Here is a 22500-nt window from a genome sequence, read left to right on the forward strand (position 1 = left end):
TTTGTATACAGTCCCATTCTTTGCTATCTCCAGACATCGCTGATGCATACTGAGCACACGTTTGTTTAGATGATGTAGAGAAACTGATACTTTATCAAAGCTACCAGCATGAGAAGAAGAACATTTTTTTCTCCTCCATTTTGGCTCCGTTCCTGCTGGTTGTGAGAGGCGCCTACGTGCAATTCTCTTCCAACGTAGTGTGAACTGGCAGTCATTGTGAGCCACTGACCAGGAGATAAAACAGTGTAAACGGGTCTAACCTGTCCTGTACAGTTCGGCATCAGTAGCTGCCACGTTCAAAATAAACATCCACACATCCAGACCTCTTCATAGAGGTCACTCTGCCCCTGGGGTAAGTAACAACTCTGGACCAACGCGAGATGAGATGTTGAATTGAGATGTTGAGTGAAAAAAACTGGTTCCTGCCTCATGGAGCTCATCCAAGTGAGAGAGAGAGGTTGCAGCCAAACTTGGGAGACGCGTGGAAGAACCACGTTGTTTCCACCTTGTGAGAGCCCCTAATGTTAACTGTTGGAACTGGCCGCGTGAGTTAGTATGGTCATACCTGTACACTACAGTGTCTTCCTTTGTCTTCTTACATTCATTCACCTCGGTTTCTACTGTAGATTTAGACTTTGTATAAAACATTTGAATGAAATTTCAGGGTCAAAATCATGGTATTGATACTCGTGGTCCTCTGTGGCTCAGTTGGTAGAGCATGGTGCTAACAATGCTTAGGTTGTGGGTTTGATTCCTGCTGGGACCATATATACTGAAATGTATGCACTCACTGCAATGTAAGTTGCTTTGGATAAAAGCATCAGCTAAATGGCATATATATATAGTCTTCCCTTTGTACATAGTCTGGTTTTTCCATGGATCAAATTAAGCTTGTTGTTTCTTAAAAACAGTTTGTAGATAAATGCCCCACTGCCTCTGAAAAGCCAGGCTGGTTGATGTGATCTTCTTAAGAAAGCCTATTCCTTCTCAACGAAAACTAAATCAAAACAATAATTCGGAATGACACCGAATGCGAAACACCCCCAGTGCTTTTGGCACCACTGGACATGTTTAGGTTGGGAAGACAATCCTCCTCCGAGGAAGCATCTGAAGTCTGAACACTGCTTCCTCTCCTTGTCTCCTTTCCTCCCCCTGCACTGATGCAAAACTAATGGAACAGGTGAAAGCATTCATTAGGTACGCATCCGCCACATGGATTCCACCCATCCCGTATTCTCAAATCAAAGCAGATGAGAGTGAGGAGATGAGGAGAGGAAGCCACTTCAGACAACTGAACTACAAGATGCACACAAGTTAGTCATACAGCTGGATTATTTATTGATTCACTTCTAATGTTTTGACTATTTTAGAAAACGTGTTGGATGTGCACACACTAGCCTTCCTCTGAACAGGGCAACAGTGCCCCCCACCCTTAGAGCATCACCAGTGCAGTAAGTGTTGCTCAGTCCTTGTTCCCTTCCCACTAGACTAATTCTGAGACAGCCCGATGCTGCAGGGAGATTATGTTGAAGAGGACACCTTTCCGTGAGAATCCTTATCTGAGCAGGAAGCGAAAGCCAAAAATGTACTGTCTTCTTAAAGAGGCATGAAGCTGCTGGTTTAAGCCACCGCCTCCCAGATTAAGATCTTATAGTCAGGATATTGTGCATCGTTCCTGATAAGCAATCTGCCAGCTGCTGTGCACCATGGATTCCACTATAGGTTCATTGAATTTCTCTCTCTCTCTCTCTCTCTCTCTCTCTCTCTCTGTCATGTCCTATTTCTCTCTCTCCTCTCTCTTGCCCCCCCCCCCCCCCCCCCCCCCACTCCACCCCCCCATCTCCCTTTATCTTGCGGTCCTTCTCCTGTTTTTGATCATCACCAAGTGGCATTAAAATGAAAACAGCCATTAGTGCATAGCCACATCTGAGACTCTGGGGCACTGGGAGCGGGAGTTCTTTCTCTGGGGGGGTGTATATGAAAAGTGATCGCATTTCAGCCGATATGGTGATTTATTTATATGTGTAGTGGGCGAGAGAAAAAAAATTATTTGCGTGTAAGAAAACAGAGATGTAGTGATGAAGCTTTGACACCTTTCATCAACACCGAAGGAGGAAGATAACGAAGCAGCAAAACAATCCTTATGTTTTGTAATGGATACCTTCTGACCAACGATACAGACGGTTCCTTAGATTGGGTGCACAATAGGAGCGCGGGGTGTATGGAGGCGGACTGTATGACTGGTCTCAGTCTGCAGCCATAGGGGCCATTAAGAACTCCAGATGAAGGAAGAACTGATAACAGCTGCGCAATGGAGGTCATCCCACTAAAATCCAGAAATCAGGATCTCAAACATCAAGAGAGTAACTTTAATTCAATTCAATGGTTATGTTAATGCCATCGGGTTTTTTTTTTCTTCAAATGAACAGATGCATTTGAGTAGAACTATAAAACATGTCTTACACGCATACAGTAATATTGTTTTCTTTTCCATGCACAATTTACCAAACAATCAACCATAAAACAAGAGCCACCTCTATGAACTGAACTATATGGATCTAGATTTATGATATGCGCTGTTGCTTAGAAGATGTTTTCCAGCGTGGGTTAACACACATTAGTCTCTCGGTTATCCCCTCCAGTGCCACAGATAGTTGATTGCCAGAGATACCTGCGCTGATTCCAGCTCTGGAGTCTTTGATGGGCCCCTAGTGATGGTCTCTCCCGCATGTGATAAGCGCCTCACATGATATTCTGCTCCTTGTTGTTCATGCTGATGAAAGTAGGCTAGGCCTCGAAGACGAAGCCTGATGCACAGTCACAATGATGAAAGCTACCAGGAGAACTTCCCTTTATTGTGTTGTACTAGGAAATTGTGATGTGCTAGAATTTTCTGATGTGCTAGAATTCAGTAATAGTACCTGATACCAAATGATGCCTATTGGAGCTTGTTATCATGACTCCCATAAAATGGTAATTCATAGGTTATAACTGTGTAATTATTTACCATGTCATCTCTAAGAAAACCCTGGTAGTTTCTATAGAGTGAAATAAATTCGAAGCTGTCTATGAAGGTAGAGTTATCTGGCTTGGGGAAGTGAGAGGCCCAGACAAGGTGAAGCTGGTGGTTATAGTGCTTCTCACAATGGTCACGGAGATGTGGTTATGTAAAAAAAAAAAAAAAAAAAAAAATGGGACTATTCCATTGGTTCCATTGTACCAGTCAAACTCAATCTAACACAACAAAGTATATGAAATTATACCAAATACTATTTGAACCCCGGTCTGAAATAGGATGGTGAATATACCGTATCATTGACGTGTGTCTGATTTTGTATATATTAAAGTAGCTCATTGTGCCCACATAAAACATTTTTAACATGTTTCTCTTCTTACCCTGCTGGTTTTGCCACTTGAAAGGACACCTTGGATCTGTCTCTGTTTACACAAATCAAACTGTGATGTTGTGCTCTTCCAACATCAGACAAGGCCCTGCCCAGCACACACATTGGTCTTTCTGTCAAAAACGATTACAAACAATATCTGCAAAGACACAGACTTTGAACTACGCAAAAGACACATTTAACACAACAACGGCGTAGAGCGCAGACAGCAGTGGTCTACTGAGAGTGATAAGTCGGTCCTCAGTGCTGCACGTAAACACGCAAAATTTGTCTTTAAGAGCCTGTGACCCCCCCCCCCTCCCCTCCCCTCCCCTCCCCTCCCGGGCCCTCCAGCGAGTGTTTAGAACGCAGCGGTTAATGAGGGGGAAAGAGGGAAAACAAGCAGAGATGTCCACACAAACACAGCGGAGAGGGAAAGTATTCAGTGCAAACTACGTGGCGATAACTGCTGAGGTAGTCCAACAGACCCCAGCTCTGCCCTTTGTAATATGAGACAGACCATAAACACATGGGGGGGGGGGGGGGGGGGGGGGGGGGCTGGGGGGGGGGCAGTGTCAAGCTCAGCAGGATCTGGCACACCTGGAGACTGATATTTACCTCAGCCTGTCACCTATACCTGTCCTGCCACAGTAGTAATGTCAGCTATAGACTGTAATTAATCAACAGTTTGTTTCACTTTGAAGAGGTTTTTTCCCCAACGTTTGAGAGTTTCAAGTCTGTCTTCAGACCTACAGTACATTGGATTTGTGTGAAGAACACTGTGATGGATTCAACTTGTTTTAATTTGTTATAAATAGATAAAAAAAATACATAGATATGGAAGAGAAAAAGAAAGAAGTAAACCTCAAGAATCAAATGTACAGCAAAAACAGTCAAAGTGAAAAAAATAAAAATAAAAAAAATATATAAAAAGGCCACTCTCTGCACAATAACATTGTCAGTTGTTTCTCACAAAACATATCTGAAATTGTAACAAGAGCAGTAAATCCGATGTTTGATAAACAACAACTGTGTGAGCCAGTGACACATACTACAGTCCAAGATACGTTAGATAGGGGGGGTGGGAGGTCTAATGAACAGCGCCTCGGGATCCAGACCTGGAAAACTCCTCTTCCCACGGCTGTGTTTCGTGGAAACCTACGAGCATCAGCAGTTTTAGACCCAGTCTGTCAAAGTCACATATATATATACACACACACACACACACACACACACACACACACACACGCACACATGTACACGCACACAGCAACCCCCTACACAGCTGGGTAAGGGCCACTCTAGGCTGGTGGGGTGGGGGGGGGGCAGGAGGGGTAGATAAGCATCAGTCGGGGGCTATTCTTCACCACTGGTGTGTGCTGTCAACTGCAAGCACAGGCCTTTGAGTGCAGGTGAGTGTGAAGTGCTTGTCACTGAGCCCTGAGAGAACTTCCCTTGTGGGTAACAACACCTAGCTCAGGTGTTATCCCTATGTGGGGGTGATCTTTACCCCTGTACCCCTAAGCAGCACCCCCCCCCCCCCCCCCCATACACACACACACACAGACACACACACACACACACACACACGTCTCCCCTCATCCTCTATATCTTTCACTTTGTTTATTCCTTCCATGTTTTCTCAGGATGACATGTGGGTTCGTTACTCTCTCATGGTCACTCTGTACCCAATCTCACCAATGGAGATAAAAGGGAGAGAAATGTTTTTCTTTTTTTTTCTAAACAGTGTCATTGTTTATGAATCATTCAACCGTTTCTCCTTTTCTATACGTCTCTTACTCCATTACCTATGAAAGGGTTTATCAATGGGAGAGAGATTTCAAGATCAACCTTGGGGAAAGTTTTATTTTTTATTTTTTTTATTACTACAGTATTATGATCTATGTGTTGCTGGTTATCTATCGATGTCAATAATAAAAAAAAACAATACCTTTGCTTTAAGGGTATTTGCAACAGCTCTACAATTCAAAGGATGTAAAATGCCATAAAAGCTGTCAAATGAAATGCAGACAGTGCTTTTCACTGCCTTGTGTTTGGGAAACAAACGTGTACCATTCCATGCTTGAAGATGTTGACTTGTCATGAACAACACCAAACACGATCTGCTTTGCTTGAGGTGCTGTACCTGGGCTTGAAAGTCATCCAGGTCAGTGTTCACTTTGCCCCACTGCGTCTCAAGTGGTGTGTGTGTGTGTGTGCGTGTGTGTGTGTGTGCGCAAATCACTCCCTGTGATGCAAAACGTACCCCTGTCATCGTGTCATTACCTTTTCTGCCAGAGTAAACACTCCACCATGTGTCTTCTTGTCTCTGTTTGTTGAGGAAAATACGTATTGCACTATTTTTCCATGACAGACACAGACAGACAACCACTGCAATGAATCGAAAATCAACAAAGTGTTTAAAAAAACTATCATTTACAGATTTCACAACCGGTCCCTAATTGTTGTTGGAAACTAAAGAAAACTGAAATAAAATATATTTCTTCTAAACATATTCAAATTAAATATAGTTGTGCTTAGTGGCGTACATAATCGCAAGGTTCCTGGTCCGATTCCGACCCTCGACAGGTCTTGCATGTCATCCCTCCTCTCTCTCTCCCATCCTTCCTGTCAATCTCTACTGTCTCTATTCCAATAAAGCAGAAATGCCCTTAAAAAATATATTTAAAAAAAAAACTTTCACATGATCCTTTCAGAGTGGGAACAAAAAAAAAGGGGAGTGTGGGTTTCACAGATGTCATGTTGAGGTTACATAGTGTGTGGCCCCTAAACCCCACTGTATCATGGAGGTGCCACGGCAAAGATCACCCGTATGAAACACAATCTCACCATCTTCACTATATCAGCCCCCACCCCCCCTCCCCCTCCCCCCTGACTGTAATGGTTAATTAATACCGATGCAAAACACATGAAGGATAACTCCTGCATCAGGTAAAACCAGATGAAACACATGCATCTATTTTTTTTTTCTCTTCACTTTTCTCTGGTGTTTAAGAAATGCATGCTGGTTAATAGGGTGTTATAGAGGCCTTATCAGCAGATGGGTTAATCTACCTTTTAAGCAATCTAATATGTCATTTGTTTTGTCATTTGTTAAGGACCACTAAGTAGAGCTCACTTGATAATACTAGCTGAAGTAGCAATGCAATAATAGCAATATTATTATATTAATTAATATTATGAATCTTAGAGAAAGAAAAGCAAGAGAATGGCGTGGACAATGTTTGCATCATTCTCAATTCCTTGACCTCTAAATATCTCATGCTATCATAATTCTTTAAATTTTTTTTTTTTTTTTTTTAAATTATATTTCATTCATACAGATACAGTAGAATATGTAGACATCAGCTACAGTGGAAGGATAATCAACAGCGGTAAACAATTAACTTGTTCGGTGAAGATGATCAACATGATCAACAGATAGAATTAAAACTCACATTTGATCACCACATTGTCATTAGATTAACAATATTACCTTGTCCTTGAAGTACTTGCATCCACACCATGGCTCATTACATTTTAATGGCTGATATTCATTACAGACACAAATCATTACAGCCACTGGAATGCTATTAAAATAATTACACCAACATCTCCCAGTCTTATCTTGACTGGAAAACCAGACTTCCAAACACCTGAGCTTTGTGGCTTCATCCATAAAGGTAGCCCATCCCCAGCCAATTAACAAAGAGTGGGTCAGAGCTTCAATAAGAAAAGTGCTGGTGGTAGTCAGCTGGAGACATCTACTCAGAGCACACACTAAGATCACTTAAGGCCGGAGGATGTCCCCAAATGCATTTCCCTGTGCCTTTCCCTTTCCCTTCTACTCACCCCTTGTTGACCGGTCTCTGTGGAGTGCTTTATTCATCCCCAGTCTTGAGTGTTCAGCCATAGATTCGAGTGCCAAGTCCATTGTGCCATTTGTTGCCACGGACAGACCCTCTTCACCCTGTTGGGCTCTGAATGATGGACTGAGAACATTCACATGAAGTAAGAGGGCTCCCACTGTGTTAGAAAGTCATGTGGCAAAGAACAAATTGCGCTATTTTCAAAACGGAATATTTGAGTTACTTGTCCTTAATCAAAAGTTAGGGTAGGCCTAAGACAAGGGTTTATTTTATCTTAGCTAAATAGAGACACCTTCATGGTAAAGTGATAAAAAACCAATGGACACATTTACAGGGCAGGCTGGACTGGTCATGAATTGTGTATGTATGAACCGTGTGTGTGTGTGTGTGTGTGTGTGTGTGTGTGTGTGTGTGTGTGTGTGTGTGTGTGCCTGTACTCTTCTGTGGAATTCCAAGTAAAGTGGCCTATTGCCTTTCACCTTCATTCCCTTGTCTGGTCTCCTCTCTGCTCCTGGGTCCTACACTACACATCCTCACAGTAAGCTATGATCCCAACGTGGACCCAGCGGAGATCGACCAGATCAGAAATGTTGTTTCCCGACAGGGCGCACTACTGGGGCGACAACAGGAACAACTCTCCCAAATGACAGAGACACTCCAGTGACTCGCTCACTCCGTCCAGCAACTCCACATCTCCGCTCCCGGCCCGGCCACTGCCCAAGCCTCAGCGCCCAGTGCATCAATCGTCGGTGGAGACCCCCGCCCTGTGAACCCAAGATCCCAGCTAATCACCATGGAAATCAGGTTTGACAGCCGCATCTGTGAGCGAGTGAGACGACGCCACCTCGACATCACCCCTGTCTTCCGGTTTCCCGATCACCCCAAGCCCCCCAATCCTAGTCCTGAGGAGCCCCGGGCAGCTGGGCCACGGCCGCCTGAGCCCTCGAGAACGAGACAGGCGCAGGTGCGAAGGCTCCTGTCACTACTGTGGAGACCTCGGCCATTTCCGCTCTACGTGCCCGGAGCTGACGGGAAATTACGAAGTTCGCCTGGACAAGGGGAGACTCTGACGAGCTGTGCACTAACTCAAAGTGGACTCCCGTAAGCGCGCCCCTCACTTTGTGGGACCGTTCAATATACTGAGGCGGATTAACCCGGTTATCTACTGACTCCAGCTCCCCCAGGTCCATGAGGGTATGCCCGTCCTTCCATGTCTCCCATCTCAAAGGGGAGAGGACCAGTCCCCCCCCCCCCCCCCCCCCCCGCCGCCCCTGCGCCACCAAAATCTCTCAGTCTTATCTTGACTGGAAAACCAGACTTCCAAACACCTGAGCTTTGTGGCTTCATCCATAAAGGTAGCCCATCCCCAGCCAATTAACAAAGAGTGGGTCAGAGCTTCAATAAGAAAAGTGCTGGTGGTAGTCAGCTGGAGACATCTACTCAGAGCACACACTAAGATCACTTAAGGCCGGAGGATGTCCCCAAATGCATTTCCCTGTGCCTTTCCCTTTCCCTTCTACTCACCCCTTGTTGACCGGTCTCTGTGGAGTGCTTTATTCATCCCCAGTCTTGAGTGTTCAGCCATAGATTCGAGTGCCAAGTCCATTGTGCCATTTGTTGCCACGGACAGACCCTCTTCACCCTGTTGGGCTCTGAATGATGGACTGAGAACATTCACATGAAGTAAGAGGGCTCCCACTGTGTTAGAAAGTCATGTGGCAAAGTACAAATTGCGCTATTTTCAAAACTGAATATTTGAGTTTCTTGTCCTTAATCAAAAGTTAGGGTAGGCCTAAGACAAGGGTATATTTTATCTTAGCTAAATAGAGACACTTTTGTCCTTTATGGTAAAGTGATTAAAAATAACATGACTCAAATGGACACATTTACAGGGCAGGCTGGACTGGTCATGAATTGTGTATTTATGAACCAGAAGTTTAGAAAATGAAATACAACAGACTACGGTATAGCCTATAGCCTACGGTAGGCCTATAACTGTGCAGCATCCTTTTTGGAAACAAAGCTTTGCTTTTTCAGTTGTGAATTTGTGTCGAACAGAGACCCCTTGTGGGTAAAAGATAAATCATAATAAAAAGCGGTGCATGCTCACTGGTTTTCCACTGAGACCAACAAGTTGCTAGAGCGAGGGTATTACATCCCACTTTAATTGAGATACACACAGTTTTTTTCTGTACAGTCCTGTGCGTGTGTGCTTGTGTGTGTGTGTGTGTGTATGTGTGTGTGTGTGTGTGTGTGTGTGTATGTGTGTGTGTATGTGTGGTGTGTGTGTGTGTGTATGTGTGTGTGTGTATGTGTGTGTGTGTGTGTGTGTGTGTGTGTGTGTGTGTGTATGTGTGTGTGTGTGTGTGTGTGTGTGTGTGTGTGTGTGTGTGTGTGTGTGTGTGTGTGTGTGTCAATGGGTTAGGCTACATACACATAAAATAATGTGTTTCACTTAGTACTCATCATCTCACTTATAATTGTAATAATGAACCCATAGACTGATTAATAACTGAATTCTTTGTGCAATTTAAAGCTAATTTCCTGAAATTCAAAAAAAATATAAAATCCCATACATGTAAGATAAGATATATAAGATGAAATCAGAAAGAGCCAGGCACACACATTGAGTTAAAAAAGCAGCTGGTTTCATCTTGGTTCGAGTAAAATACTTACCATACCTTAGTACTACACTTAACGTGATTGGAGATAGATGGCCGTGTTTGAGAGGATCAATTTTGAGCTGTTGCCGACCAGCGCCTTTCAATATGTATTGCATGATGGGGATAAAATATGTCCGACTTGCTCCAAAATTCCGCTGCTTTAGATTCACGAGTCGCGAGATCAAGGCTCGCGCAGTTGATAAAGGCGCTGTGGGGGCCCGCAGTTACTTCTCACAGATTGCATGCATCAGCATAAACGTCTTCTTGTGAGAGGCAATTTTCATGACCAACCATTAATGTTTTCTTGACACGTGTACCTGAGGAAACCTCAGGAAAAGCCCTATATATGCCGCGATGTGTAGGACACTTTATTGTCAGAATTGCACTTCATTGTCCAACTTGAGACTGCACAGACACACTGTCCCCGCCCGCCTGCTCTCGCTGGAATTCTAGTCAAGTTCAACTTTGAACAGCAGCTGCCTCAGAGTGGCCCAGCATGGTGCTAAAGCCAACTGATTACCCGCCCACCTTCCATCTGTGTTCTGGGAAAAAGGATAACAAGTTCCGACATTATGACTTCCGGTTTAATTTTCGCGACTTCAAAATAAAAGCGCGAGGTAAGAGGTCAATTGAAGTGATGGGACCACAAAATGTTCTCGTGTTTTTCAGGAAATAAGGAAATATTACGTAACATGAAGTATATACAATTTCATACAAGTGTTGCCTTGTAGATTGGTAGTAAATATCAAATTTAGCTTGGGAAAAATATTTGTGTACAGTCCATTATACTGTGTGTGCCCTATAAAGTCCAGATGGGGCACTGTGAGCTGTATGGCCACAGTAAAAATCCACTTTGTATGACACCACTCTGAATGCCCTATGCAGTCCAGCAGTCTTTCATCAGGTTAGGATAATAGAAGACTCTTAAAAACATAAAAAGTACATTGGGAGGATTACAAGTTAATTTACAGAGATATGTTACGTATAATTTGTGGCTCCTTTATCCATATTGAGTATTTTTAAAAGCTTAAACACCTTTATGTGGCCTTAATGCGCTTTTATTTGATAGAAATCCTCATTTACATATCCCGGAAGTAGGTGTGCGGAGTTCCACTAACACTGTTCACGGAACACAGGTCGTCATCTCGCTGGCGTCGAACTTTCATGTTTGCTTATTATATGTACTATGTACTATGCAGTTCAGGTAAGGGACTTTGAGCTGTATGGCCAGAGTAAAGAGCCAGCAACATTTGCTAAGACATCGCTTTAGACTCAAACTCATCTGATCTGCATGCTAGAAGAGTTGCCAAGTAGAGTGGTACCAGAGATTAATTGAAATGATTGATAAATAGTTGTACAGTCCATTATTCTGGGGAAATATTATTTAATCAGGATAATTAGGATATTAGAATAATTACAAACCCTCCTGGGGCAATACTATACCAAATATAATATTTTTTATTGTTCCTTGTTCTCCCTATTTACCAAGAAATCCTAATTTACATTTACATTCACCGGAAGTAGGTGAAGAACAGAGAACACAGACGCAGATGAAGTCTCGCCTCGCCTCTGACTGTAATCATCGACCGGAAAAGCATATTTGTGCATTTTACAGTTTTCCACTCTCTAAAACCGAAAGGAAACGCTGGATCTGTCTCATACGGTAAAGTTACCTAGCTAACTTTGTGGTATGGGGCACAGCTAAGAGTTAGCCAGCTGGCTAGTTGTCAGATAGGACTCTTAGTAGGAGTGTCGTGGTATTAACTTGCGGGTGCTTGCGATTTAATTTCGAAATATCAAAAAGGCTCCTTAATATTCATGCAAATTAACGTTATACCCGTCATTGCCAGAAGCCACAGTGGAAAACTCAAAACATGCGTGGCACTCCGCATAGTATTAGTGTGCAAATAATGTATTACTTGACTTGATAGTGTGCAAGGAATATACTTGTAATTTTCATCTTATAAGACATTCATGTCTTCGCAATGACTGTACGAGCAGAGCAGATCACCGTGTATATGCTCTTAAATGTGTTGATGTGCGACCTGGTGTTAAAATGTAAGAGGACAAGTGCCCACAAAACATGTGTGCCGTCATACTGTATTAGAAATGCACCCATCAATGAGCATCGGTATCGGACCGATATTGGCCATAAAATGTTGCATCTGGAATCTGCACCCTGTTTCCGGATTATTATGACGCATCTGCCCCTTCCTTCTTAACAGTAGCGTTTTAACCACAATTTTGTCCCCTGTCAAAAACGCTCAGATGCATGCCGGTGGAACCAATCAAACAAAACACATCACCCGTACTGAACGCGGATAATTAAGACATTACTGTGGATAATTAAGTAGCAAGCTCCGGCAAGCCAATACCAGAACACTCCATCCAATAATATGGAGTGTCACGTCGGAGCTAGTTGTGAGGTAGCCAGGACAACAAAGATAATATAGTTAGGTTTTTTTTTTTGGGGGGGGGGGGGGGAAAGCTGTGAAGTGTTATTTGACGACAGCGCCTCGCGAACTGTCAGTTGCTATCTAATTCATGCCAAAGAGATTCTGCTGATATAACGTAAATGCTTCGTCCCTACTTGCAGTAACACAAATGATTTCTGCAATTCATTTATCTACAGTACATGCAAATAAGTGAACAATATGTATAAACCATGTCAGTAGCTAATCTTATTGACATTTAAAGTTAAGCTGGTCTCTTTTAGACGGACTGACTAGAAGAAACCAAAGGACCACATCCCGGGTCTGCAGCTGTCATTTTCCAAGAGTAGTGGAATTGGATCCTGAAGGGTTTGATGGAGAATCTGAAGTGGCCAGGCACCTCCAGAGTAGAAGATGACAGTCAGTGGACCTCCTCAGAAATCCCTCATCTTGACGATGATGATGAGCTGCTGCAAATGATGTTGTTCCCTGAGGAAAGCAGAGCCATAGATAGAGATTCTCCACCTCTCATGGAAAACCACCCGGACAGTCAGTGTCAGCAACGACCAGTAGAAAAGGGCATATCACATAAGCCCCTTAAACTCACACCACAGGTTGCTACAGTAAATAAGAACTGTCTCGTCCCTGGATGTCACTCGCTCAAGACAACTACCCAATATCACCTACCGCAAGACCCCCAAATACTTTGCAAGTGGCTGACATTCATTGGCAAAGAAGAGTCCGAATTCGCTCGCTTGAAGTCAAATAAAACCACAATATGCTCCGCTCATTTTGACAGACGCAGCTATGCAAATCTGATTCAAGTGGAGATGGGCTTTGCAAAAAGGCTGAAACTGAAAGACGATGCTGTTCCATCTATTTATCCGGATGGCTCAGTGAGTGGAAAGTTTCCATGTGGGTTTTTTTAACTAACACCTAAGCTAGTACGTCACAAAGATAGCCGTGTGTCACATTTACGTGTCATTTTAGAATGAAGACGGCCACCTCTGCAGGTGAGAGAGTGTAAAAGTTTTTGCTCTTAGAGGTAACATTACATTGTTGGTTATTGTTTTTAGATGCCTAAGGCCAGAGAGGTTGGGTGCCAGTGGGAAGGTCCAGAGACGAGAGATGTTGCTGTGCAGGTCAATCTCCTGCCTCAGGCCTTGAATTGGAGCACCGCAAGTAAGTTGGAAGGGACCCTGAATGCCAAAATACCCCAACCCCCAGGCATGTGTGTTGCTATGGTCACAGTGATGGCCAAGAGAATTATTGAATTCTAAACCTATCCCCAGACTGTACCTACCGTACCCCCTAGTCACTCCTGTACTGGATCTGAGAGGACTGGATAGGTTTGAGCAATAGGCCTGTGTTAGTTGGTTCAGCCTCTCCACAATTTGACCATATTGCTTCTATTCTTTCCTTTCAGATGCATAGGAGCAGCTAGGGTGTAGGGGTTTATTTGGAGTTCTGCTAATGTTACCATCTCCCACAGATTCTCCCATGGTGATGCTGCAGTGTGTGGATGTAAGATTGGACCAGCCAGGGGGTGGGTTTCTAATGGGCCTCTGTGGGCCCCAACCTACAACCCCACTACTCACTACTGCAAGCAAGACCCCAACCCCAGCACCCCTGAGCACGGCAAGCAAAACCCCCACCTCACCACCCTTGAGTGTTGCTATTAAGACCCCAGCCCCAGCGCCCCTGAAGGTTGCTAGTGGGGTTAAGAGTACATCCTCACCAGCCCTGACCAAAAAACGCTCCGCTCCAGAATCTCACATTGCAGTCAGTAAGAGAGACGCCCCAGCACCCCTTAACACTGCAAGCGTGAGTGTGGCCCGTGAGAGGTCAAGTCAGCAACCTCCGATTACAGCCGGTAAGAGTGTTGCGTCTCTGCCCGAGGAAACCACCATTCTTCCCCAGGAAGCCAGCTCTCTTCCCCAGCAAACTGCCCTTCTACCCCCATGTGAGGAGAGCAGGGGTGGGGTACCACCAGGGCTCATTGCCCCTATCAGTCCAAAAGAGGCAGAGGAATTGAACAAACTACATGAAGACCATGATTACTGTAAAAAGAGCAGCAGTGAGTAATGTTGTTTTTCACGCGTGGATCAACATGGAAAGCCTTCATATTACATTCATATTATGCCAACAGATATAGAAGCCGTACAGAATATGTCCAGATAACATAATCATAGAGAAACTGACCTTTAATGCCCTCTTATGAAGGCACGTCGTACTAACTGGGGTGCTGTCCATTTTTCATTTTTTTATGAACTTAACACGAGGATCCAGCATCCGAATAATTTCCATTTGCACTTTTCGGACTGATCATGTTTACAGACGAGACAGACTGATTTATTGAGCATTGTCAACAATGGTTGCTTTTGTGGTCACTTGACTACACCCTTTATGAAGTCTTAACTTATTGTTTTCTTTCCTTGTCTCTCTCTACTCTCTTGCAGTGTCATACCAGGACTGCCACCTGTTAACCCTACTACCGCCCTTTCAGATGGGGTACCTGGTAACCCAAAAACGCCCTTTCCGGTGTGGGCTCTGTGGGCAGAATTTCTCCACCGCACACGACCAGATAAAGCACAGGCGCATGCACCTCAGGTGCTCCGTCTGTCAAAGGGACTTCAGCAGCAAACGAGACTTCGTACACCACATGTTTATCCACACGGGCAAGAAGCCGTACAGCTGTGAGTTCTGCGACAGCCGCTTTAGGCGTCCAGGTGCCCTCAAGCGCCACAAGAGGGCGAAGCACCGTAAGGAAATGGCGCACGACTCCAAAGACTGCGGGGTATGTCGTGAGGGCGTGCACACGAGGAGGAGCCTCAGAGACCACCTTGAGCTGAGGAAGGATTTCACATGTTCCGGGTGTGCGGAGAGGTTCTACACGCAGAGGGAGCTCAACAGCCATCGTAAGCTAAAGCACTGGGAGGACAAGATGAAGCCTAAACAACCGCCAGTTGTGAGGACCGGAAGGAAAAGAGGAAAGCGCCTGAAAGGAAAGCCCCCCGATTCGTGCCGGCCCTGTGACATCAACCCCTCTGAGATGCCTTGTGATGTCATAATCAAGCCACACTCGGAAAGGATTGACCCCTCTGTGTCAGGCGTGTCGACCACCCGCCCCACAATCCCGTCTGTGGCGTCACAACGGCTCAGTGATGTCATAGTCAAACCCTATCATGACGCCATGAAACCCTTTGTGGCATTACAACGGCTCAGTGACGTCACAATCAGCCGCCTCATAAACCCCTCTCTGAAACCACCTCCACCCTGTGATGTCATAATCAAACCTGATAATTATGTAATTAACCCCTCAGGGGTAGATGTCACAACCAACCACCCCATAAACCCCTCTGAGACATCACAACCTCTCGGTAATGTGACAACCTCCTACCCCATGAATCTCTCTGTGACGTCACCTCTACTGGGGAAAATGACAATCACCCACCCCATGGACCTTTCATTGACATCACATCAGCTCAGCAATGTTATTACCAAACCGCACTGACATCATCAAGGCGTCTGTCCAACCTGCCATTCTTGGACCAAATCCTGTGTGAAACAGAGGGCTTATCTCAGCCAGGCTAGTAATGTGCCTCCCACAAAGTCCTTGAATGGGGTGCTGAGTCCATGTTGCATTGCGTTACACAGTTGTATACATCAACAGCTCGTAGGACAGTCCTTAACCTTAATGAGATTTACCTTTGGGGAATGTTTGGAGAAATAACCTTACTACCAACATCTTGAAAGCTACATTTCTACGTTTGTGTGTGAAGAATGATGTTGTCAGCTCTTTTTTTCTATTAATCTAAATGAGAAGTACTTTCTATTGTATTTTATAATGACATTTCAGCCTTAATCAGCCTTTGGCCATCAGCCATCATTTAACAGTGTCCTCTCCTCATAGGAAATAGCACATATACAAACATTCAGGAGAATGTTAGCCTTAATGTCCATTATGATGAATTATTTCATTATAGACCTTATACTTTTTGTTTCCTAAGATGTTTTCTCAGTTCTGTTTTTGAGATGCCATTGTGATGTACAGTACAGTAGTTTGTCACGTGTTGTCATTGTCATCTCTTGGCCTATAGGTTAAACTGGTTCATCCATACTATTAAGTACTGTTGCAATATTGTATAGTTGTTTCAGAAAATGGCATCACTTCTTTGTATTCAAAAGATTGAATAAAGACCTTGAAACCTGTAATACGGTTTCCTTTTGTAGGATTTACCCAGTCTGTTTTACCTGCTCTGTTGTCCAAAGGAAAACGAGAATATGGAGAAAATTGGAAGTAAAACGACCAAACACTATTATTACTCCCCTGGGCCCAGTATTTCAAAACATTTAATCTGGATTAGAATGATCTGATTCTTTTTTGGTTATCCAGGATCAGATCGAGCTATTTGAATTCCCCGTACTGCTCAAAACCTGCTACAACAAAAAGTCATGTGTTTATATGATTGCAGAATTAAGGCGACACAGTATCATTCTGATCAGGATTAAATTAGCTGGAAAAAATGGTTTTAGTGTGATCGATGATCTCTAGTTATCTGGTTGTAGGCTTACAGCCTTGTGACCCCTCAACTCTTGACAGACCTGGCATGTGGTGGGTTCAGACAGAACAAGCTACAAGAAGCTTTTCCCACAGCTCTTAATCAAGTTAATCTCAAATCTGAGGAATTGTTTATTCCAAAGTCGTGTTTATTCGTAGGCCTAATTGCTTGTTGAACCTATCCTGTTGGGTCCGATTATCTGTATTTACAGTGCCATTCGTAAAGCAGATGGTCTTTAGGGACATTTTTTTACTGTCTTGTCCTCCAGATGAGTCGGTGGGGACTGAGGAGATAATACCATTTTTGTTTATCACACTGACAGGAAAGAAGAAAATGCAATAGTGAACATTTGGTTCAGACTTTGATTGTCCAGGTCTATTTGTTTGTTCTCTCAGTTTGCCAATCGTTCAATTTCAGAAAGAAAGACTGTTTTATGGAATCAATTCTCATCAATAGTTTTCCTCCACGTATATTGCTGTTCGATTGTGGATGAAAAGGGCGCATGATTTTATTGTTCATAAATTGTCCCCCACCTACCCCCTCTCTCTCTTTCCCCCTCTGTCCTGACCCGACCCAATCTAACCTGCGCGACGCTTGCTGCCAACAGTATGTGATGCAGGAACGCCCCGAATTGTGGCCTGCAATCGCATCCTTCTCCTCGGTCCTGGAGGAGTGCTTTGTCAGAATTTTGACAGTCTGCAAACACGCCTCCACCCGCGCGCTGGCTGCACGCGCTATACCATGATACGGCCCAATGTCCCTGCCAGCATCTATCTACTTATTCTCAGGCAAGATGCTACAATAGGAATGACTTATTCTTCTTTTCTACTCTGGCGAAAAAAATAAATCGTCGGGTCATCCTACGTAGGTTTACGCCTACATTGTCAGGGGAGTATTGTGTCTCGGGTTGTATATGTCGCGTGCTACCGCTCCACTCTGCTCCTTGGCGCGTGCAGATGTGCACCCACTGTAGTACAGTAGCCCCCGCGAGCTGTCATCCCGTCGCTGCTCTCCGTCCCATCGCCCGTGTCCAAGCTGGCGGGGGACTCTCTCCCCAGGTGTGCCCCCTTGTCTTTCACGGGCGGGGAACAGGTAAGTCCGACTGATTTTTCTCCCCCCCCCCCCCCCCCCCCCTTTGTTACTCGTTTCTACCATCTTTCTCGGTTGGAACGGGCGGCGGTATCCTATGTTGTTATTGTTCCGAGGGAGAACGGGACACGCTTAGGAGCCGATCACCAAAAATGGCCAATCTAATCCAATCGATGAAAAAGGATGCGTTTTGTTAGACACATTGGTTCTGTGGCTTTCACTTTATTTCCAAAGTAAATTTGAAGAGGAAAAAAAAACTATTGTTTCCTCCTTACCTCAAGTCAAACATTATTGTAATCAAAGTTTTGTATTTTGTATACAGTTTTCTGTATTTGTGCAGTTATGCAACGACATGCGACATTCAGTTACATTACACAGGTTGGAAGGTAATCAGTACATGATGACAAAAATCTGTTATTTTTATTAGATAAAATAAACTGATGTCAGAGGACAGAGTTTCCCATGCCTCCACTGTCGAGGGCTGAACCTTATTAAGTCTGGCAGTGGTGCATTCAAGGTTGACCATTTTCTGTGAGGCACAGATCCACGACACATTCGTGATCCACTGTTGCAGGATTGTGTTTTTGGAAGATGTGAAGCCAGCAAATAACATTTTCTGTTGAAAAGGCCTGAGATTGAGATCTGAATCATCATCCAGCAGGCCAACAGGGTCAATGCAAAGTGGATGTTACGTACAGTAGGATTGTCTGTGAGTTGAAGATGTTCTGTCTGACTCGTGTTCTGTGGCTCGCTTTGGGACCCTGGACAGAGCCGAACCCTGGAGAGGGATGTGTCGTTCCTGAGCCGTGTGTCCTACTGGTGGATAAACAAGTAAGAGCTTAGCCTGCTGCAGAACCTTTCACGTTGTATCCCATCTCACACGATCACCTTCATGCATGTCAGTGGCATATCTGTGAGCTAAAGAACAGTGTTTTTGATCTCTATCATGTAACAAGCCAATCAATCAAGGTGTGGTCCGCCTTTTGAATGGATGATGGCTTACTGAAAGAAAGAAAGACTGTTTATTCGCCATGCAATCAATTCTCATCAATCAATCCCACCCCCCCCCCCCCGAGACAACACACACAACACATATTGATTGATTGACATTGGGTTTCATTAGGTATACAGTCCTGCGTCTGATAGTTGTGTTCTGTTGTGGTCAGATTGGTGTCAGCTGGTCGCAGACGGACGCTACAGTGGTCAGACCTGTGTTGCCCTGGCGATGACAACTCCGCTCAGACCCTTTGCTCCGCCCTGGAGCAGCACTGGAGGCCAGAGGGGCGGAGCAAGGAGGTAATCAAGTCAACTCGACTGGCAAACAAGAGACTGGACGTTGTTTCTCTGTCTCTCTATGATGCACCTTCCATTTGTGTTTGTTGTGTATGTTTTGTGTAAACATTTTTTTATAAAAGTAATTCTTCCTTCTTCTAGCATTGTGACTGCCAATAGCCCCTGGTCTGAGCATTGATTACTTTTTCTTATGATGACTGATGGATAGATGATTCACTTACTTAAACAAATGTATTTGGATAAAGGCGTCTGCTAAATGCCATACATGTAAATGTAAATGTGTCATGCAGGACTGTGAACAAGAGAACAATCAGGAGACAGAAAGAAAGGTGGCCTCTCTGTTAGGAGAGAGACAGACCCTTGTTGGCCCCTCCCTGCTGCGGTACCTGTGTTCTTGGCTCCGCCCCTCCCTGATCCCATTGACCCTACTCAGGATGACTTCTGACCTTCTGGCCCTGCTGCCTCCTCTGGCCCTCAGGTACACACACACACACACACACACACACACACACACACACACACACACACACACACACACACACACACACACACCTGTTCCTGAAGCATTGGTTAAACATGACTAGATTGTTTCTGCATGACTAGATAGAGTTGTACATGTGTACAGTAAATACTGTAATAACAGGCGATACCTCCCCTCCCCTCCCCTCCCCCACCCCTACTCCCATCAGGTGTGTCATCCTCTACTGTGAGAACCAGCCTGTTTTTGATTGGTCGGGGCACACCTACGCCCTGGTGCTATTGGCTGCTGTGGTGTGCCACGCCCTGGTTCAGCAGGCTAGCGAGCGCCACAGCAGGATGACAGAGGTCAAAGTTCAGACGGCACTAAAAGGAGCTGTGTACAAGCAGGTACAGAGAATATTTACATGCCATTTATCTGACGCTTTTATCCAAAGCGACTTACATTGCAGTGAGTGCATACATTTTTCAGTATATATGGTCCCAGCGGGAATCGAACCCACAACCTAAGCGTTGTCGGCGCCACGCTCTACCAGCTGAGCTGCAGAGGACCACCAGATTACAGCCTTCCATCTCTCTCTGTAAACAAAGGTACATCTGGTAGCATGGATGACCTTGGCAGGGTATCACCGTTTTCCTCCAGGAAAAGGTGATCGCAGCAGAAACTGTGTTATTTGTTTGTGTAACTCGATGGATCATAGCACTTGGGAGCAGCATTGGCCTTGTGCAGGCTTCTCTTTATTTGATAGTACATTTTTTTTTTTTCGGGGGGGGGGGGGGGGGGCAGCACAAGTTTGGAATGTGAGCATTGTCACCTATAGCCTTCTCCCTCCTCCTCCTTCCTCCACCACCGTAGGCCCTGTTTCAGTCCTCCCATGCCGTGTTGTTGAACTCCCTCCTGGGTGACACTTGTCGGGTGGCAGAGCTCCCCGTGGCCCTGCCTGCTATGTGGTCGTCTGGGCTGCAGGGGGCGCTGTGTGTGTTTCTGCTGTGGAGAGAGCTGGGTCTCGCTGCCCTGGCTGGACTGGGTCTACTGATACTGCTGGTCCCGCTCACCTCTGCAGTAGAACGCAGGGCCAGAGTCATACAGGTTAGTGTGTGCGTGTGCGGGTGCGTGTGCGTGTGTGCGTGTGCGTGTGCGTGTGCGTGTGTGTGTGTGTGAAACAGTCTTTTTCTGCTACAGAGGGCTCTAGAGAGAGTCAGGGGGGAGAGAGAAGAAATCCTGCAGGAGATGCTGAATGGAATCAAGGTGAGGTGTGTCTGGGAGTCTGTTTCTTCTTCTGCATCTGCGAATTGGAGGTGTGGTTTCTAGATCTGCACTCTACCTTATTTCACTCAGCTGTCTCCTCTCTTCTTCTTAACCTCCTTCCCCTCCTCTCTCTGTCTCTCTCTACCCCCTCTCTCCTTGCTTGCTCTCTCTCTCTCTCTCTCTTCTCCTTCTCCCCCACTCCTCTACCGTCTCCCCCTCCTCCCTCTCATTGCTTTCTCTATCTCTCACTCTCTCTCTCTCTCTCTCTCTTCTCCTTCTCCCCCACTCCTCTACCGTCTCCCCCTCCTCCCTCTCATTGCTTTCTCTCTCTCTCTCTTCTCCTTCTCCCCCACTCCTCTACCATCTCCCCCTCCCCCTCTCTCTCTCTCTCTCTCTTCTCCTTCTCCCCCACTACCATCCCCTCCTCTCTCTCTCTCTCTCTCTCTTGCTGTCCGTAGATGGTGAAGATGTTGGTCTTGGAGGTGTGGTTTCAGCGCAGGGTGGGCGTGGCCAGACAGAAGGAGCTTGAGATACTAAGGATTCTGGGATACCTGACAGCCTTTTCCCTATTAGACCACGTCTGCGTGCCTTTCCTGGTAGGAGTTCTTGGTGGTCAAAATACACCATAAAAGCCTGTCGGTAGAATTGAATGGTGCTGTATTAAAAATGACTAAAAGTACTAAGATTGTGACAATAGCTCTTATTCAATTTCCCAAACTTGTTTTTGCTGATATACTGTAGATGATTTCAGATGTACAGCTATGTAGATGACAGCTGGCAGATTAGGAAACATGAGTTTGAGAAAGCTGTGTTTTGGTGATCTTTTCACCTGATGTTGGATCAGTGAACTGGGGGGAGGGGGAGTTGGGGGGGTGTGGGGTAGTTGTTTTTAGGAGTTGTCTCACCTTTCTGACTTTGCGCTCTCGCTCTCGTTCTCTCTCTCGCTCTCTCTCTCACTCTCGCTCTCTCTCTTTCTCTCGCTCTCTCTCGCTCTCTCTCTCTCGCTCTCTCTCTTTCTCTCGCTCTCTCTCTCTCTCTCTCTCTCTCTCTCTCTCTCTCTCTGTCTGTCTGTCTGCCCAGGTGTATCTGTCCAGCTTCGGTGTGTATGTGCTGGTGGATGATGGGAATGTTCTGACAGCCTCTCAGGTTTTCACTTGTGTCTGTCTGTTTACTGTGCTGCGCTCACCAATCAAACTGCTGCCTTCGCTCTCTCTGCGCCTCACACAGGTAACACACACACACACACACACACACACACACACACACACACACACACACACACTCACTCACTCACTCACTTGCAGACACACACACACACACACACACACACACACACATACACACACACCCACCCTCACTCACTCACTCACTCACTCACTCACTCACTCACTCACTCACTCACTCACTCACTTGCAGACACACACACACACACACACACACACACACACACACACACATTCACCCTGCCCTGTTTGCCCTCTTC

At 45.2% G+C, this 22500-nt stretch overlaps 2 protein-coding genes across 5 annotated transcripts in view; both read left to right on the plus strand.

The window, feature by feature from the left end:
* The first annotated feature begins 11470 nt into the window (after positions 1-11470).
* LOC310801091 (uncharacterized protein) lies at positions 11471-16562 on the plus strand. 4 transcript variants are annotated; one of them, XM_083665065.1, is made up of 5 exons: positions 11471-11578; positions 12632-13262; positions 13424-13529; positions 13840-14424; positions 14807-16562. In XM_083665065.1, exons 3-5 carry the CDS (start codon positions 13424-13426, stop codon positions 15859-15861), a joined length of 1746 nt encoding a protein of 581 aa, XP_083521191.1. In that variant the 5' UTR covers positions 11471-11578; positions 12632-13262; the 3' UTR covers positions 15862-16562. The 4 variants fall into 4 exon arrangements, with proteins under 4 accessions (XP_083521191.1, XP_083521189.1, XP_083521192.1 ...); XM_083665063.1 differs by having other exon boundaries at positions 12632-13243; XM_083665066.1 differs by lacking the exon at positions 12632-13262 and having other exon boundaries at positions 11486-11578.
* A 1088-nt stretch (positions 16563-17650) lies between these two features.
* The window catches only part of abcc13 (ATP-binding cassette, sub-family C (CFTR/MRP), member 13), a gene marked incomplete at both ends in the record, with an annotated part of 12347 nt that continues 7497 nt past the window's right edge, over positions 17651-22500 (plus strand). The window contains 10 exons of the mRNA XM_083682147.1: positions 17651-17697; positions 17968-18001; positions 18768-18829; positions 19165-19294; positions 19582-19769; positions 19981-20158; positions 20625-20858; positions 20952-21017; positions 21476-21613; positions 22098-22244. Coding sequence (XP_083538273.1) covers positions 17651-17697; positions 17968-18001; positions 18768-18829; positions 19165-19294; positions 19582-19769; positions 19981-20158; positions 20625-20858; positions 20952-21017; positions 21476-21613; positions 22098-22244 — 1224 coding nt within the window. The remainder of the gene's footprint in view (positions 17698-17967; positions 18002-18767; positions 18830-19164; positions 19295-19581; positions 19770-19980; positions 20159-20624; positions 20859-20951; positions 21018-21475; positions 21614-22097; positions 22245-22500) is intronic.

This window comes from Argentina silus (genome assembly GCF_951799395.1).
Source record: "Argentina silus genome assembly, chromosome: 1".
NCBI classification, from domain to species: Eukaryota; Metazoa; Chordata; class Actinopteri; order Argentiniformes; family Argentinidae; genus Argentina; species Argentina silus.